General features: G+C 36.1%; 1 protein-coding gene across 1 annotated transcript in view; it reads right to left on the reverse strand.

Moving 5' to 3' along the window:
• Positions 1–3,154: 3,154 nt before the first annotated feature.
• Positions 3,155–18,465, reverse strand: part of UGCG (UDP-glucose ceramide glucosyltransferase) — a 43,290-nt gene continuing 27,979 nt past the window's right edge. The window contains exons 2-9 of the mRNA XM_058044419.1: positions 14,615–14,756; positions 11,068–11,170; positions 10,049–10,150; positions 9,552–9,664; positions 7,517–7,695; positions 6,982–7,068; positions 6,371–6,560; positions 3,155–5,608 (exon numbers count right to left, since the gene is read on the reverse strand). Of these exons, the coding sequence (XP_057900402.1) occupies positions 5,438–5,608; positions 6,371–6,560; positions 6,982–7,068; positions 7,517–7,695; positions 9,552–9,664; positions 10,049–10,150; positions 11,068–11,170; positions 14,615–14,756 (1,087 nt within the window). The 3' untranslated portion in view covers positions 3,155–5,437. The remainder of the gene's footprint in view (positions 5,609–6,370; positions 6,561–6,981; positions 7,069–7,516; positions 7,696–9,551; positions 9,665–10,048; positions 10,151–11,067; positions 11,171–14,614; positions 14,757–18,465) is intronic.

Genomic DNA, 18,465 nt, shown 5'->3' on the forward strand with positions numbered 1-18,465 from the left:
CCACTTACAGAAAGAATAATTTTGTCAAATTCAAGACTTCTTACAAGGTTTTATTTTGGTATTAGTACATATATATCTATATATAAAGTTCATACATAAAAATACATGCACCTATACTTTTATGTATGTAGTGTGTATACATGCAATAGAAAAACAAAAATTGTATGTACAGATTCCCCCAAAGGCTTCATAGTTTCTATTTTCTCATTTCTATAGGGTTAGGGAGTCATTTTTGAATGTCTTACTGCATTTTATATATGTAATTTACAGGCCTATGTTTGTCTTATCACCTCTTCCAGCATTTTGTATCACAGAAAGGGTGAAGTTATTGCCACCAAAAATAAGTTACCATTCACCATATAGAAATACACTCTTCCAGGCATCAGGCAAGGCTTGAAAGAAGAAAAGCAATTCATCATACAGTAAAGGCAGGGGGAGGGCTAACAGAACTTTAAATTGGCTTGAGCTCACTTTCACCCTGTGAGCAGATCTAAGTTTAATACAGGCCCAGAGGATGCAAAGACAAAGTCAAGAATAATAATTCACTTCATGTCAAAGCCCAGTGAAGAGATTTCTTTTGACAGCTCCTGCTTTGTGCTCCCTGTGAATTTACTGGCTTCCTTCACAGGGATATGAGCCTGACCTCTCCCATTCACCCACAAACTGGCTACATATAATATGGCTGTTAATTTCAGCTGGCACTTGGGCTTTTGGCTGAGGCCCTTCCTTCCTGTCTGAAACTGGGAAAAAAACTGTTGGGGGAATGTGTGGAGGGATGAGACAGAAAGAAGCAGCAATCCATAAACTTCTAGTGCAGAGCTCCCTGGTCTACATTTCTTAATTGAGCCTCTGCAGTCACACCAACAATTAGGGAAAAATCATTAGATCTGATTCAGCTCATAAAAAAAAAAATATTCTCCCCAGAAGCACAAACCACACATAAGCAGAAGTTCACTCTTGATCTGATGAGAATTCAAGAAATAAAGCATTCCAAATACTGTGTTGGAAAGCACTGAAAATACTTTACTTTTTGCAGTCTCTTAGGTTACAGGATTAAGTTGGCTAGTTATTTTAACCTCGGCTAAGCGTAAAGATGGGCAGCACAAACACCTTCCACTTAAAAGGGTCGTTAGACACTTGTCCTTTCAGGTGGACCCTGCAGGGCTTCAGCATAGTTAGAACTTTTACAGGACACTAACCTAGAACTGCCACTGAAAAGGAAGCCCACTGGTCACAACCTTGCAAGGTTATAGTTAACATCAGCAAAGCCTTAGGATCCACAGGACTGGTTGGTATGCTACACTTAATGTTGGATTTGTAAGGAAAACTGGACACTGATGACAGGTAAGACTTAAAATTGAAAACACAGGCTCCTGTCCTTAGAAACTGCTACAAAGAAACATTTAGGGACCTGCCAAATAAACAAAAGCAGAATGTGGTGCATTTACCCATAAGAATTATTATTTGTTCTCAATTGTGTGATAGCTGGCAATTGAAATTGATTTGTGCAGTGCAGAACAGCTAACAATCTTTTAAGCAGTCCAACTAAAGGCTCAGAATCAACAGGATGCACAAAGTCAGCAGGAGTTGGCTCTGTGGTTGGTGGTTTCCTTGGTTGTGGTGGGTTTTGGTTTGGTTTTGTTTGTGGAAGCTTCTTGTTTGTCTGTTGTGTTTTTAGTTGGTTTGTTTTTATGATTTTTTTTTTTTTTTTTTTTTGTTAAAGCACATCCCAGGACCCCGATTTCAATTACAGTGCATTTTTACAACACTAACATAAGAATCTTTCATATAGTCTCCAAAACCAACATAAAAGCAGAGATGACTTTGTGGAGGGAAATTCTCATCTGCCCAGATAACTGCATTATAACACTAAGTACTGCCTTTGACACAGATTTTAGTTCAGGAGGTAAGAAAAACCCTTATGTAAACCTGTGCATTCACTCTGAATATCCAAGTAGTAAACTATTCAGAATAATCTGATCATTAGTTCAAAACTAACATTCTCAGACCCAAAAGATGGACTACATTTGAAATTATTGCTATTCTATACAGTGCCATTCTCTCTTCCAAGTGTTATTTATGCAAGCATAGACACTATAAAAGCAGAAATATTTTTGTATAACTATTAAAACACTATTAAAAGTATATCTATTGCTATATTAAATTTTAGCCTTCCTCAGCCTCAACAGCTATCATCAGTATCAGTGCTGTTGGGAAAGCAGTTGAATCCAAGAAAAGCTGGAGCTCAAACCCACCCTAAATTTAGATGATCAGAAATTAGGTGTGAGGCTTAAAAGCTTTTAAGATGAATGAAACAGCTTCCAGAAGTGATTTGTGAAAATCACAGGTGGTTAGAGACAAGCTTTTCCAGCTGTCAAAACAGACTTGAGAGGAAATGTAGGTAGCCAGCATTCAGCAGGAAACAGGAGAGTGGCAAAAGGAATTCAAGGGAGAAAGACTTCAACTGAAAGTACAGAAAACAACAACATTATTTTAACAGTAGGCATGAGAGTAATGAAATCATGGAGGGAAGAGGATTTAAGTATTGTGCTTTGTGGCTGCAAATGTACTGAGCACAAAATACACTCGGGAACATTTAAGTTTCTATAAATAGTTTTCAAATGATTCCAGCAGTGTTTGTTTACACCATGCATGCAGGATTCCAACAATCCTTCCACAAACACAGTCTCTTACTAAGTTTCACATGATGTTCATAAATGGTAGGGAAGAGACAAAAAAAGCCAAGTTAGATGGCAGAGCAAGTTCAGAGTGCTTCTGAGTTAGTGTACCTGAAAACAAAGGATCAACATTATTTCTCAATGTCAACATGTTCTGTGGCAACAGCTATCACCTCTAAAATCTGAATCTAAGCTAGTTAGAATAGATATGGAACTATGCTGTTCACTTGCAAAATTTTTGTACACTAAAGCTACTCTGAAAAATTAAGAACAACTCAAAATCAGTTTAGCACATTTGAGTTACTTTCAGTCCAATATAAAATCCAAAAGAGATGGTGTAGTTGTAAAAAAACTTTAAAGGCACGCCTCTTTACTGCTGTGAAGATTAATTAGAAATATAATCTAACAAAACTGCCATAAATACTTAAATCTGTCACATTACAGCATGGAAGAAAGGAAAAAAAGTACTCCATATATAGATTGTATTCAAAATTTATTTTTAAATAAAGGAAAAACAATACAATTATTTTAAATAAACAAGGTGTATTCTACACAGCTGTAAATCAACATAACTTTTACATAAGCTGTTTATAACTTCTAAAAGTTCTGTTGCAGCATTGTCTACAACATTTGACACTGTTGGTTTCCATTTCATCATCAACCAAACAACACCCAAATGAAACCATTGCTTAAGTGAAGCTTTATTTTTCACAGCCAAAGATGGCTCTACGTATACCAAAGCACCTGTTAAACAATTATCCCCACCTAGTTTTTTAAACGGAAGTCTGTTCAGCCTTTTTTTTTGGTTCTGTTCCATTGCCTGCATAGAAATCAGCATAAAGCAAGTAGCAAGCTAAGCTTCACTTCAGCAGTGCAATGAATGGCATCAAACTTCATGAAACAAATGAAGATACAAACATTGTCAGTAAAATTCAACTATGTCAAAAACAATATTTAAAAAAGAGTGTTTTTGTGGGTCACAACTAGACTAGGTTTCAGTGTAAATCTCTCCTCAGGAAAAGTGCTTCTTCCTGATTCACATGAAAAGAATGAAGCATGCATCACAAGCCTTTGTTCATACAGAAATGCCCATTAGAAAAGTTCCATGTTACCATAAGGCAAAGAGTTATTAATGTGGATGAAGCATCTTGGCCCAGAGTATGTTTTACAACAAATACCTACACATTACACTTGTGTAGCATATGATGGGTAAGGGATTGGCTCAGTAAGGTAAAAAGTCCATTTTTTATAAATACATGTGATTATTGCTAATATGCTACACATCATCCAACTAATAATAATCCAACTTTTAAAGCTGCTTTGTTGACATAACCTTGTAATTAGCAGTTCACTTTCATGGTGACAGTATGCTATTCCATATGAAGGAAAGTAAAGCAGCATAAATGCAATTATGAAAACAAAAGGCTTATGCAACAGTCTTCTCTAGCTTTGCTATGTTTTTTTTTTTTTTTTAATTAAAAATGTTTAAAGAAAACAAGTCCAGTTCACCACAAATTAGGAAATATCACAATGAGGTTGAAAACCAAGTTACAGGGAACAGAGAGAGGAAAACCATGGCATGCATTATAATCTAGTCCTTTTAGTCATACCACTGGAATACAGAAGTCCAATTTAAAGGCTAGACTAACAGGCAAACAGCCAAGAGTAAACTTAGTTTGATATCTAAATTAAGACTACAGTTTTAATCAGTAACAGCAAACTCACCCGGCCCTTTAATATATTCACTATATCTACTGCAATTGAATACTTAATTATGACTAGTATAGGTATGTATGTTCACTTTACAAAGATATTAAATACCTGCATCATGAAATTACATTCTTAAGACATTGTGTAAGAAAATAGCTCATGTGTGAAATGTTTCTGAAATGTATTTCTGCTCCCTACTATGTACCACACACACCCCCAACACCCTCCCCCCACCGTGAAAGCATTCACTCACAGAGAAAAAACAAACACCCCTTAAAAAAGGATGGAAGTACTGAGGGGATCACCTTGGCTAGTTACAGCACAGTGCTTAACAAGGTTCAAGAGACAGAACCAGATCAGACTTGGCCAAAAGATGCCCATAATACATGCTTGACCAGTAAATCCTCCCAACTCATTCTTATCCAACTCAGTCCACTTTTGGTTACTGCAATGATTAAAATATTCCCTATATACATATAAACACAAGACTACAGATTTGCTTTAGTTTGTTTTTGCAAAGCAGTTTAGTCTTTCTATTCATCTTGTTCTGCAGCAACTATAAGAGGTAGGCATAAAACATTTCAGAGCTTCTTTCCCAAGGTCCCATTACTAGCCCAATTGAGTGGGATAAAACAAAAATCAGCTGTACCTCTGCGATTTCACTAGGTACAGTCTTGTGCAATCCAGCTGGAGAATAGCTATGTGAACCCTAGTTTTGCTAGCCTAGCACACCAAGGAGTAAGAAGCTGTTCATATCCCAGAGGATATTTTTTTTAAAAAAGTCTACTGCAGAGCATTTAAATAGAAAGCAGATGTCAGGACCAATTCTCCCTATTTTTATTTCTACACAGAAGGAAGGTACCATTTGGCCAAGACTACAGATGTATTTTCACAGATGCAAGTGCCATGCAAAAATAAATTGAAGAACAGATACCAAACATACAAGTAATAAAACTACTGAAGGTAGATCTTCTTGGAAGTATATAAACAACTTATAATACTTTTCTTTCCCCCTTCACTTTTTGACATTCACAGCTACAAATGTGCGGCTATACATCAATAATTTCTTCTGCAGTGCCTCCACAACGTAACCTGTAGCGCCCTGTCCTCCAGCTAATGGTGGGGTCCCACAAAGCAGATAGGAAAATATAAATTGTCATGGATTCTCTGATGAACCAAGCTACTGCATAATCAAGTTTTGAAAAACACAGAGCACCACCCTGGAAACAATAAAAAGCGAGGTATTTAATCATACTGATAATTCAAGAGAAATTTTAAAGTAACTTAAAACCTTTTAATAATGTTTTATAAAGCTTACTAGGCAGATTTATGTATCAATTGCATCCTTCATTAAAATCTAAGAATACTTTCTTGTTCAAGATACAATTACCCATATTAAATATTTTCTATAGCATGAGAATAACAAATGTTGTTCACATTTGTGGCATCTTTCTATGTTAGAAGTTTTATAAGGCCTTTCTCCTTGCCCATTATTAACAAAATGAATTGAAAAATGTATGTATGAGTACACATACACCTCAACAAATACAAGACAATGTGACAACTAAAATAAAGTAAAATAATACCTCCTCTCCCCCCAAAAAATGAAATCCCACAAAGCTTCTGGTCTTGTACTGTCAAATGAGCTTAAAATTTCTGCACATGCCCTTGTGGAGCAGATTTGGAACATGAATATTAATTAAGGGGGGACACAAGCTTTCAGAGCCTAGTCAGAGGCAAGAGCAGAATTTTGTAGAATACAAAATTACAACATTGTATTTTGTAAAATACAAAAATTAAAACTACTTCTTCCTTTTTATGATATTGTAACTGAAGCTGGAAGACTGAGAAGAAACAGGATTAGATCTGCTATTTCCTGCTTGTCAATAGAGTTATTTATGGTTGCAATAAAGCTTAGCTTTTTGCTGTAATTAATGGGAAAAAGTAATTTTAGTAACCTCCTGGAAAATAAAATTACATACCTGAACACCTTTTAGTTGAATGTAGTCAAATATAAACCATGCCAAGCAGTGACACATGAAAAATACCATTATATCCCATCTAAACACATGATGAGCTGCCCATCCAATAACTAAACTGGCAACGAAGCACTCTGAGATTGGCTCACAAATTATTGTGGCAGGCAACATATTAATTCGTAGTTTGGCCCACCTAGAAAAGAAAAACAAATCAGTTTTGACTCTGCATTATTCATTAACTCCTCCTCCCCTGCCTCACCAAATGAGCCATCATGGTATTTTCTAAAATACTAGTCTAATTTAATTAACACCTCCGAATAAAACACTGCAAAAAACCTCCTTTTAAAAGATGCTAGGCATAGCATTTAAAAGGTACTAAGGACAGGGGTGTGTTAATTTTTTTTAATACTTGTAACAGTCATTCCTCTGTGGAAAGTCAGCACCTCTCTCCCAACACTTATGAAGAAGCATGCATCAAGCTGTGCACTGAACCTTAGCACACTGGGCATTAGATCAAATTCCCTTGGAAAACGTATTCCCTCTCATCAGGCTGTCCCCACCAAAAGAAGGGAGCAGGGATGGGTGGGAGAGGAAATAAAAGATCAAAATCTTACCTGATCATTCTGGACTGAAACTGAGAAATAGAATATGAACCAGAGTTTTGCATTGCAACTTGTGTGGCCATTGCAAATTTCCAGCCCCTGAAAAAGGAATTTGTTATAATAAAAATGTGTAAATAAGAGATGCAAAAACCAACTACATAAAAATCACAATTTTATTAGGCTTGAGAAGTTTCTTTGGTGTGTGTGTCCTATTAGGGTGTAGGAAAAAAAACCCCAAAACCATATACTCTTCTTTGGAAAAAAAAAACCAAAAAACTTAAACCAAGAACTCAAACTCAGAACTTAAACCAAGTTCTGAAACTTTTCTCTAAAGGAATTGACAATGATATGGCTTAATTATTCCTAAAAGCCTTACACTGACAGGACAATGCACATGTCATTAATATGCTTGCTATACATATGTGAAGCTGATATGAACACCAATACTTACAGTATGTGCTGTGTGTTTAAAAAAAACAAAAAAGCAAACAAAAAGAAAGATTTAAACTACACCTAAACCAATAAGCTTATTTCAGAGTCATCTTACCGGTCAGCTATCGCTTTGGCCATAAAGTAATCTTCAGCAATATACTGTGCAAAAGCTATCAGTCCTCCAGCCTGGTCCAAGACATCCTTCCTCATCAAGCATGACATTCCTGTTACACACTTAAAGCCAGTTAAGTTGGCTGAAATATATGACCTTGGATGTGAAGTACCAAAATAGACCTGTGAAAAGAACAAAAGGCATTTAAAACTTTGTATTTAAGTACTACAATGACAGCTTTTTCCTCTGGAAACATAAGGAGGGTAAAATACACTAGGTGTGGCCAAATACAATGGTGTATTTGGAAAGACCTTTAGTACCATTTCAAAAAACCTAGTGTATCACCAGATCTGAGAAATCTATTGGTGATATTGGCCGTATTTTTGCAAATCTATAAGCAGGTTTTAAATTCTCATGACGAACTACTGCACTTAATTTTGTATTTAATTTCTAACTTACTGAAGTTTTTCTCAGGGAATATATGTATTAAAAATCCATTAAATAACTGACTAATCACTAAGATTAATGTATTATGTGGTGGCAACTGACAGACATGTGAAAATTAACTGCATTCCTGCATACATGTTCTTAGAAAATTACACTATGATTCTATGGAAGCATGGGAAATTTGTTTATTTAGCACGCTTGCAAACAAAAACAATGAAGAAAAAAATTCAGATTGTGAGAAAAAGATTCAGTACCTGAAGGCTAGGAATGACCTACAAAACAGAGGGAATGAGTGTTAGTGCCTCTCATTATTACTTAGTGTAGACTGCCTTCACACTGGTACAGTAACTCATTCAAGAAAAGGTGTGCTCATCTTGCAGTACCCTGGATCAGCAGGCAAAAAGCTCTTCCAGGAATACAGGAGCAGGAGTTGTAATTCTTGCTTTAACAAGTAGCAGTACTAGGAAATTTGTGCTACAGACCTCTGCTTTTCTCTTGTAAGAAAAAAATCAGACTTTGTATCATTTAAGAAAAAGGAAAAAAAGGAAGAAAAAAATCAGCAAAAACCATCCCTCACTTAGAGCAATGATGGAGTACTGAATTTCACCACACTTTCACATTTCTCTCTTTCACCCCCCCTATCAGTTAGCCTTGGGCCAAAATGCCTTATTTATTAGATTACATGCCTTGAGACATAAGGAACCAAAAAGCAAACTCAACCTCTTCATTTTACCAAAGAGAACTTACTGAGAAAGAGGACAGGGAAGAATAGAACAGAATGAGTAATATGAAGATGGTGGACAGGAATCAAACTTTCACTTTCTCTTTCACAATACAATTATTATGAGACATGAAATAGCACTACAGAACAAGGGTCAGAGTAAACAGACATAGATCCTGTAACAAATAGATCTATGCAACTTCCTGGTATAGAAAATTACACATGTTAAAAATTTATATGGACTCAAAAAAATACTGGTAAAGTTCATTTAAGAAATCTCTTCTTACTAAAATGCTTTTATATTAAGGATTAGTAAATATACAAGTCTGGCTCCTGCTCAGGTAGTCTCTCGGCTGAAAATTACAGAACACTGAGGCAGTATTACAGGAAAATCGGATATAAGCCTTGCTTTTATTCTACTTTCCATAAAGACTGCTTGTAAATCCTGCTGGAAGTAAGATACTGTGTGAGCTAAACTTCACTTAGACTTGTCATGGACATTTTTGTGTGCTTTTTCAGATATCCAAATAAAATTAATTAGTCTTTTCTGACTAAGCACTAGAAAGCATTCATCAGTTCAATTCTTCAGTTTTTAAATAATTTTAAACATAAACTCCAAAACGTGTATCTTGTAATCTTTACTGCTCATATTGTAAACCTAAATATTGAATCAACAGACAGAGCACCACAGAGGAATTTTGAAGCACTTAGAAATTGCCCTAGCTACCCTGAGTTGGAAGTGTGAGTGCAGCTAGAAAATAACTATTTCGTCACTCACAAAGTACAAGAGGCACAATACAGCTTTCACTCAGCAAGGTTTTGTAAGCAAAAAAGAATAAAACAAGATCCTCTCCACAACACTGCACTCACCTGTTCAAGGGTAGCAGCAAACCCCTGTCTGTCTGCAACATAGGGGAGCCCATGGACCAAGCCCACTTTTTCAGTCATTTGATTGGCCATATCTGTCAGCGTGTCTGGTGTTACTAAGCGACAAATGAAAAAATGACACTTGATGAAGCAACCCTGCCATTAGCAGACTACTGCAGCAAGACACTGATTCTCATTTTATTACCAGCATCAAGAGTACATGTGCTTTGATGCATCCTATATTATAAAAGTGGTTTCACAAAAATAACTAGTAATTAACAATTATTATGATCAACAACAAATAAAATGGAAACAGTATGAATTGTATTTTTAAAGGTATTTTCTCCTCTAATTAGAGGCTAATCTTTTATTTCACAAAAACATTTCTTTCCAGACTTTGAACTTTAATTTCTGTTTATAGTCTCAGTTAAATTAGTCTCCAAAATCTGCTTGCTTATGGTGAATAAGCACAGTTTAACAGTTAGCACATACACACCTACCTCTGATTCCACTATCACAAATCCATATGAGATCATATTTGGCAACTTCATAGCCAGGCATTAAGTTATTAATCTTGGGGTTGATGCCAACCTTCTTGCCACCTAAAAAATACAAACATCATAAAAATTAATGTATGGGGAGTTTTTAGAATTGAGACTCCATATCCAAAATATTTAAATATAAAAACTGAAGTACAGTAAATATTTACCCACCAATTCTTAAAGTCCACTTTTATACAAAATGTCTATATTTTATGTATACCTTCACTTCTATATTTTTTACTTGGAAGAATAAAAAGAAAAAATATTCAAATGCTCCCTTAAAATGGCAGTGTAGCAAGATTAATATAATTAAAAGAGCAGTAGAACTATAAAGCTTATTACTACATTCTTGTAAGGTAAACATTATTCATTTCTTATTCTTTGAGACTATGATTATAAAGATTGTGTTCTATAGTAACTTCAGCAGAAAAATTAAAAAGGAGCAGAATAAAGTGAGACACACTCCTTTACATCCAGCTGACAGATATGGTAAAGTTTTTTTCACATCAGATTAAAAAAAATAATTACATTTTACTACCTTGTTCTTATACCCCTTTTCTCCGCTAATTCAAATACAAAGTGAAGAAAGAGCCACACAGCCTAAGCAGATTAAAAAGGATTGCTGCAGGACCTCAAGCTCAAATACAGCCACAACTCTGAGTCACTTCCTGCACATTTAGTTCAGTGCAAAGACAGGATTTAAACTGTTGTTTTGGAATTAGAAGATAAAACTGCAGGGGGTTACCCAAACCATTCCTTCTTAAGTTTTCTTGGACTTTTGTCACAGACTGACTACAAACTTATTTTTTACTGCAAAATGGTGATTAAGCTACAGAAGCAACATGGGCTGAACACGACAACTATTTATTTAAGTCCATATATGTATGGAGTCTACACTCCATGCAGAGTACTCCATATGGAGCTGAAGACCTATCATGTTACAAGTCAGAGTCCCACCTTCAAGTTGCACTGCTTACCTATAAACAGTCTAGCATCAACATTTGGGTATTTGCCAAGGAGCTTTTTGCACACATCAATAGCTGGATCATCATGATCTTGTACACAGAGTAGTACTTCATACTAGTAAAAACAAAAATGTATACACTCACATATATATTTACATACATACAGCTAATATCCATACGGTCTATGAAATAAAGCTTAAGAGTGTAGTAAGCTAAAAAAATAAAGAGTGCTGTTACAGAATTAAAAACAAAGGGGTTGTTTTACAGCTAAATGAGTCTAGTTTTTTAATGCACAGCCAAGTACTTCTCAAAAAACAACTATGGGTGTGTCTCAATGAGCTCTTTTACTGATGAACATTACTTCTTCTGTTATTGAAGAGTTTCTATTAGTCATGAAATAAGATGTTCTGCTATACAAGGTAAAATTTTTGTTTCCATTCCATTTTTGCTCACATACAAAATCTTAAATATTTTTTTCAATGAAATGACAGCACCTGAAATATTAAAAATGAGGTTATGACACACTATGACTGTATACCTCTGAACTACATCTTCCATTCCTTCACTTTATGGATACATATGCAGAACAGAGTTGGAAGACAACCCAGAGACCAGTATATACATATGTATACTTAGTTGTACAACAAAGCTCAGGAATATGTATGTATATGTAACATATGTGTATTTTCTTATTAATAGAGTAATGGTTGAAAATACAAGTGTTAAGGGAAAGATGTAGATGCTACATGCATATACAAGCTAGTGATAGTGGGCAAAGAAATAAACATTGAGGCAGCTTTGATAAAGGTACTTCTGCCTTGGCAATGAAGCAAATTCTTACCTGATACAACTTTTTTTTTTTTACCTTGTTAAAATTAGAGCTATTAAAGTGCCAATAAATAGAATAAAATACAAAAAATGCAAATTTCTGATCAAGATACCCAAAAGCCATTTTGACAAAGACTGAAAAATTCAATCCAACAAGAACCAATTTTCTTGGACATTTGCAGCAGTTGCTGTAAAAAAGGATCCCAACTAGCAATCAAAGCAGTTCTTATTCTCCCTTAGACTATTTTATCATTTCACGAAACTTTCTTTTCACTAAACTACTTAAGCAAAAAATGAATTTTGAAAGCTTCCTATTGGCTCTATGATGAAAATTTTTGATGTTCTTGTTCAGTAAGAGGTATTAGGGGGTATTAAATACAATGGAACATATTAAGTTAAATATATATACTTCAAATTAATAAATGGTATTGTTTTACACAAAAGCCTGATCTACTCTAACTCCATTCAGAATACTGAGGAAATTTAAAATCATTTAAATGGGAGTTAAAATTTGTTCTAGCACTACAAACTATCAGGTAAACATCTGTACCTCTCAGAATGCAAACTTAAAGTCAATTTGGCTAAGGAGCATGCAGAGTTTGACTTCTACCATCTTACAGCATGGAGAATGGATTTTAAGAGTTGTCTCATTAAGCAGACAGGTCCTCTCATCACAACAGAATCTTGACAGCATGAACACCATAGAAATAAATAACTGAAGAAATTATCTTTTTACTGCACATTAAAATTAATGTATACAATAAAATTTGTTTTCCAAGTCATTATATAATCAATCTTCAATCCATGGCAGCCATGACACTTCTATGTCCATATTCTCCAAGAAATTAAACCAGAAGTAAGCCAGATATTTCAGACTCCAATACTTGAGAAAAGAAAAATTCAAAACAAATCACCTTTGTATGCAGTAGCAAAGTAAAAAAAAAAGGCTTATTGACACAAGCATTACCATCAGGTTCATTTGAATTTAACATGAATAGAGAAACTTTTGCACAATTACAATACGCACAGTAGGTGAGAACTCTTCACTTATAAAAATATTATGTTTAAGTCCTGCAGTTTTGAGACAGCATAACTGGATTCCATTCAAGAGAGTATTTCACACAGAGTATCACAAGAGAATAATTATCACCGCAGGTTGAATTCAGCTTCACCGTAAAAAGTTTCAGATTAATCTTCCATAATGATTTTTCACTGCGGAGCTGAACTTTGAATACCAGGCAATACTGTTGCTCTAATTTCTGCGGTCATCTCTTAAAGTAGTTCTTAAAGTAGTTCTGGACAGTAACTACAAAAAGTTTTTTCAGACAGTTTGGGGACCTTGCTCATACTCTCCAATCCGTGCTGCAGCAAACTGAAGCATTCACACTTGCATTTTCACTCTCCTTGGAAAAAACGTGATTATCTACTGTTATCTGAAACTCAGATTTGTGTGGAGTAGCAACATTTTCAAGTAATTATTCATATGCTTTCAGAACTAAGGACCAAGACTATCTTTTGTAAAGCAAAATCCAACATTATTTTTTTTAATTATTAAACAAGTTTTATTTGTAAACAAATGTTTCACCTGCATAATGTTTGGATGCTCATTATAGGTCATATAACAGCTTATGATATTGCTGAGGATTCTTTGCACTGTTTGCAATATTGGCATATTCAGCTTGCCTTAAGTATGGCTTTCAAATGTGCTACACTTTATTGCACTTTGTTGAGCTGAAAGAATTTGTATGTTCATGTCTGAAGCTTTTCAAAAGGCTCAAAGCTTCATTACAGAAAAAATTTCCAATTTCTGATTAGTTCCAAATGCTAGAGATTTTTCTTTGTTTTACCCTGCCTACTTAGGTGCCAGTTTAAGGCTCTCAGAATACACAAACACTGACTGTACAGCTCACACAAACATTTGACCTTCTACAACTGGAGAAGCAGTGTCAGATGCAGACTGAACATTTTGAGAAGAACTGAGAAAAGAGCAGTTTTTACGTTAAAGCTAAATTTCAAATTTCAGAATTCAGCAGACAAATTCAGTAAAAAATGTACTTTTTCCTGTCCACAGGACCATACTTCAAATATTGAATGATACAGCAAACATTTACTTCTTTTAAGCTCTTTAGAGCAAGGAGAGCACCTTATCAATTACATTGCTTATTGCTTGTATTACACATTCAAACAGTGTTCAACAGCAAATGTGAGCTCTTCTGAACTATCTGCTTCTCAACACTAACACATGGCTTAGAGACTACCCTACCTACCAGCAACTGGTGAGGTACACTATCTCATCACTGAGCAACTCTTCATTAGATGAGCCATCAGTAAGAACCACCAAAAAGTTTCAGGTTATCAGTTAAAGTGCTCTCTATTGGAGGATCTCTTACAGAGAAGTAGTCAGCTGAGGAGAATTTCCTGCCTCTCAAGTAAGCTCCTGCAGCAGTATGAAGCACTTAAATCTATAAACACCACAATACAGCAATATCGATTAAGCAAATCCTAGTGGAGTGTAGAGTATGTTTCACCCTTAAACCTTGGACATGGCCCTCAATAGACAGCTTTTTAAAAAGAAGTAAGTTTTGTTTGCAACACGTAAAATATGTAGTGATACATTTTCTACAGAAGGAAGAACAATCCAAGACAACCAAGCAGCATACCATCCAAGTTCATCATGTGACTTTTTGAGACATAGGAAGAAAAAAAAAATCACACTAAATAATATACATACTTTAGGATAATCCAGCTCAAAGAAGGTTTCTAGGTTGTTGATCAGGTTAGGATCTACGCCTTTTAATGGCTTTAGAAGTGAAACACCAGGAAGCTTGCTATATGGCTGTTTGTCCGTGGCCTTCTTATTGAGGTGGAGGCGTCTGTAATGAGAAACAGCACATAACACCATTTAAGAAAATATGCTAGAGAATGCCATTCAAAATACAGTCAGAACTAAGAAAGCTATGGAGTTAAAATTGCTGCAAAAAGAATTAAATCTAGCTGTTGAAAAAACAGCTGATTTTCTATCTAATAGTTGATGTCAAAGTTGATGTCAACAGCTGATGTCAAAAGCCAACACCTAAAAAAACCTTAGCATGACATGTAGTTTACATTCAGCTTTATTTAACTTAACAGGTATTTCAGATTAATGCATTTTACACAATGCATTTTGAGCAAAAGGAATACCTTTTTTCGAACTGCAGCAGAGATGAGATTTTTATGCCTTCCTTCACAGCATTAAAACTCACAGTATGTGAAAAATGAAGTTCACACTTGAGAATTTTTAAAAGTTTAATACAGGATAAAAAAAAAAAAAGTACAAATAACCAGAGCTGGGGTGTTTTTGGCAATGGGCCAGAAAACACACCAGTTAGGGTAAAACAATGTTCTCTATATACTGTTACATTACATACATATTCATGAGTTTTGTTCATTATTCAAACATTCTTGTGATTTTAGATGTTTCAGGGATTTTCCTGCTCAGTTTTTAACCTCTGACTTCTCTGTGTACCATCCTGTTGACTAGATCAATATATTTTACTTCTTCTTGTGGTTTTATTCCCTGATAACAAGGGTCAATAAATTCTCTTTTCTCAGCATTCTGGCTTTTGCCTGAGTTACGTTGTCTTTCAGATAAGATAGGCCCTAAATGTGGGAAATTCATTATTTTACACCATTTGCTGAGTTAGTTACATGAAAAAGCACTTCAACATCCCACAGCCTCTAGCAGGCTATGGTATAAGAAATTTTATATATGTGTATATATATATATAAATATATATATATTTATATATATACACACATTACACTACTATTTAAAGAAGCTATATGGTGCCTACACAAACTGAGAGATTATACTATGGCAAAAGCAGTTAAAAGTAAGTATATATATACCATATCAAAATGGTTCTGATTAATAATAACATGCAAAAGCTAATATATAAATGCAAAAGCCAATATAATATTGTCATTTATAACATAGTATTATAACAAAATAATAATGAAAAACAAGTTAAAGGCTCAGGTGCTTTTTCCTGCATCAAGTTATGCAAAATTCAGAGCAAATTGAAACAGCAGTAACAGCTGATCCTACTGATCAGTTTGTTAACAACTTCAAGAAAAGATTTAGGATCAATTCACTGTAGCATAAAAATCCTGACACCAGGCTAGGTCAGAACCATAGATAAACTTTTACACACAATTTCAAATAGTTTCCGGTATTTCAGCAACGAATCAGAATCATTTAAGTTTTGAAAAAGACATTTAAGATCATCAAGTCACACTGTTAACCCAGCACTACCAGGTCCACAGATAAACCATGTCCCTAACTGCCACAATGAATATATCAAATGTGTTGACAATAACATCACAAACTCACTAAAATGAATGTTTTATCTTACACTCCTGGGTAAATGAACACAAAATTTAATTCCAAAAGATTGATGGACATTGGAGACTGAATGTTTTAGTTTATGGCGTAAATATCTTCATGAAAGCCTTTCAATTATATAGTGAAACTGTGTTACAAAAACTGCAGAGAAGACCGCCACACCCGGAACAGAGCTTCTGACTGAGGCAGTGAACTGCTCGCTGACGGAGATAAAACACAGTAAACTCAGGTCTTCGGAGAGAAGAATACATTCACACAGGAATCAAGCCCAGCACCTTCAGGGAGGATATGGCAGCCCCAAGCCCCCACAGACCCTGGCCCCAAAGGGCAGGGCAGGAGAGGATTTGGGTGCCTGTTGGAGCCCTCTGTGAGAGGCAGTGCCCGCCCACCCTCGGCTGGGCAGAGGAGAGGCCTGAGGGGCCCCTTCACCCCGGGAAAGGCTTGTCCCCAGCAGAGGGGGCGTCACGGCCACCAAAGGCCCCCACAGAGGGGTCCCAGAGCCGGCCCCGGAGCGCTGCAGGCGATGCCACAGACCCTCAGGGCTGCAAGGGGCGGTGTCAAAGCGGCCCCTGCCAGGGGGCACCGGGCGCTCCCACCTGCCCACAGCGTGGATGGACCCACGGAACTCTGAACTCTGGGGTGCGTGGCGGCGGAACGGGGGACCCTCACACCGAGAAGGTCAGACAGAGGGGAGCAATGGGACGTCTTTGGGACCCCCAAATGGGTGACACGCTTCCACCTAACCCCTGTCACTCTCTCCCTGTCCCCCCATCCCACATGCACACTTTCTTTTTCTTTTTCTTTCTCTCTCTTTCTCTCTTTCTTTCTTTCTTTCTCTCTTTCTCTCTTTCTTTCTTTCCTGTTCCTTTCTCTTTGCCTCTTTTACTATTATGTAAAATACATCTTTTTTTGGTACCAACATCTAACCTCCTTTGGTTTTAATTACATTTTTTGGGTTTATTTCAAATCTTTCTGGGTCCAATCTCTTTTATTCACAGAGGCTTCATTTCCTTTGGTTTTCTGTGGTAAACGACATTGTAGCAATGGGACAGTATACAATGGAATTTGCATCAAGAAAATACATATACATAAATAACTGAAGGACAAGTATCTGCAGAAACAAAATTTTCAAATTAACATATGTACCGCATACTGCAATTCTCTACCATGAAGAGCAGTCAGACTGAAAGACTATTTTCTTGCAATATGTATCTAATGTTATTAATTCTCATCTTCACCAAGTAAAATTACTGAACTATGAAGAAGATCCAGTAAGAGATGAGATTCCAGTAGATCTCTAGATTATTTTTTTTCCTTGATGTGCGACAGTGGCATTTGATACCTAATCAGCCCCAGTCAGCATGTTTGCCTTTAAGTAGGTGAGTGGATAGACATCATGAGCATAATGTTACAGAAAATAAACAATGGGTTGACCACGAAGACAGAACAAAGCAGATAATGTCCTAGCACTGGTTTTGAGTTCAGGCCTAGGCTCTGCAGAGGTAAATGGAAATAGTCTTGCTGACTGTTTAACTGACAAGGGATAGTCAGACCAAAGGGGTAAGAAAAGCAGTAATTCAGATAGCTACCCCAGGCAGAAATTTTCCTTGCAATGTTCAAAAACAAAACAGGAAATAAGCCTTTTGTGCCAATAAAAAGGAAGAGTGTCAATAATACATCTTTGACCAGGAGGGTCAAAACGGAGGTAATGCAAGGGAGAAAAAAAAAAGTATCGATACATAGAGCTTTGTACAGCAACAAAGGCCATGACAAACAGGAAAAACTATAAGGAAGTGTCATTGTACTAAGTTGCGAAGACAGCTCTGAGGCAGGACTGTGGTGAATAAGCATGAAGTGAAAAAACTGCAGACTCTTGCAAGGCAACCTATTACAAACCATGCTGACACAGTATTATGAGGGTGACTGAATTACAGTAAGAGACAGAAAGAGAGAGAAATCTTGCAAAACACACAAATAAGACATGCAGCATTATCACAATCCATTCTGTTCTGAAGCACCATACAGTTTTGACAGCAACTGGCAAGCATGTCCCTAACATTCTATCTTAAGTAAGACTTCAGTTCATGTGCTATTCATAACACTGCACAAAAGGGGCAGCCTGCCCTTTTGAAAGCACCGAGGTATTGTGACACTAAAGTAACCATGGTGCTCTGCTAGGGTCCATGTACCAAACAGCA

The sequence above is a fragment of the Melospiza georgiana genome, chromosome Z (assembly GCF_028018845.1).
Source record: "Melospiza georgiana isolate bMelGeo1 chromosome Z, bMelGeo1.pri, whole genome shotgun sequence".
NCBI lineage: Eukaryota > Metazoa > Chordata > Aves > Passeriformes > Passerellidae > Melospiza > Melospiza georgiana.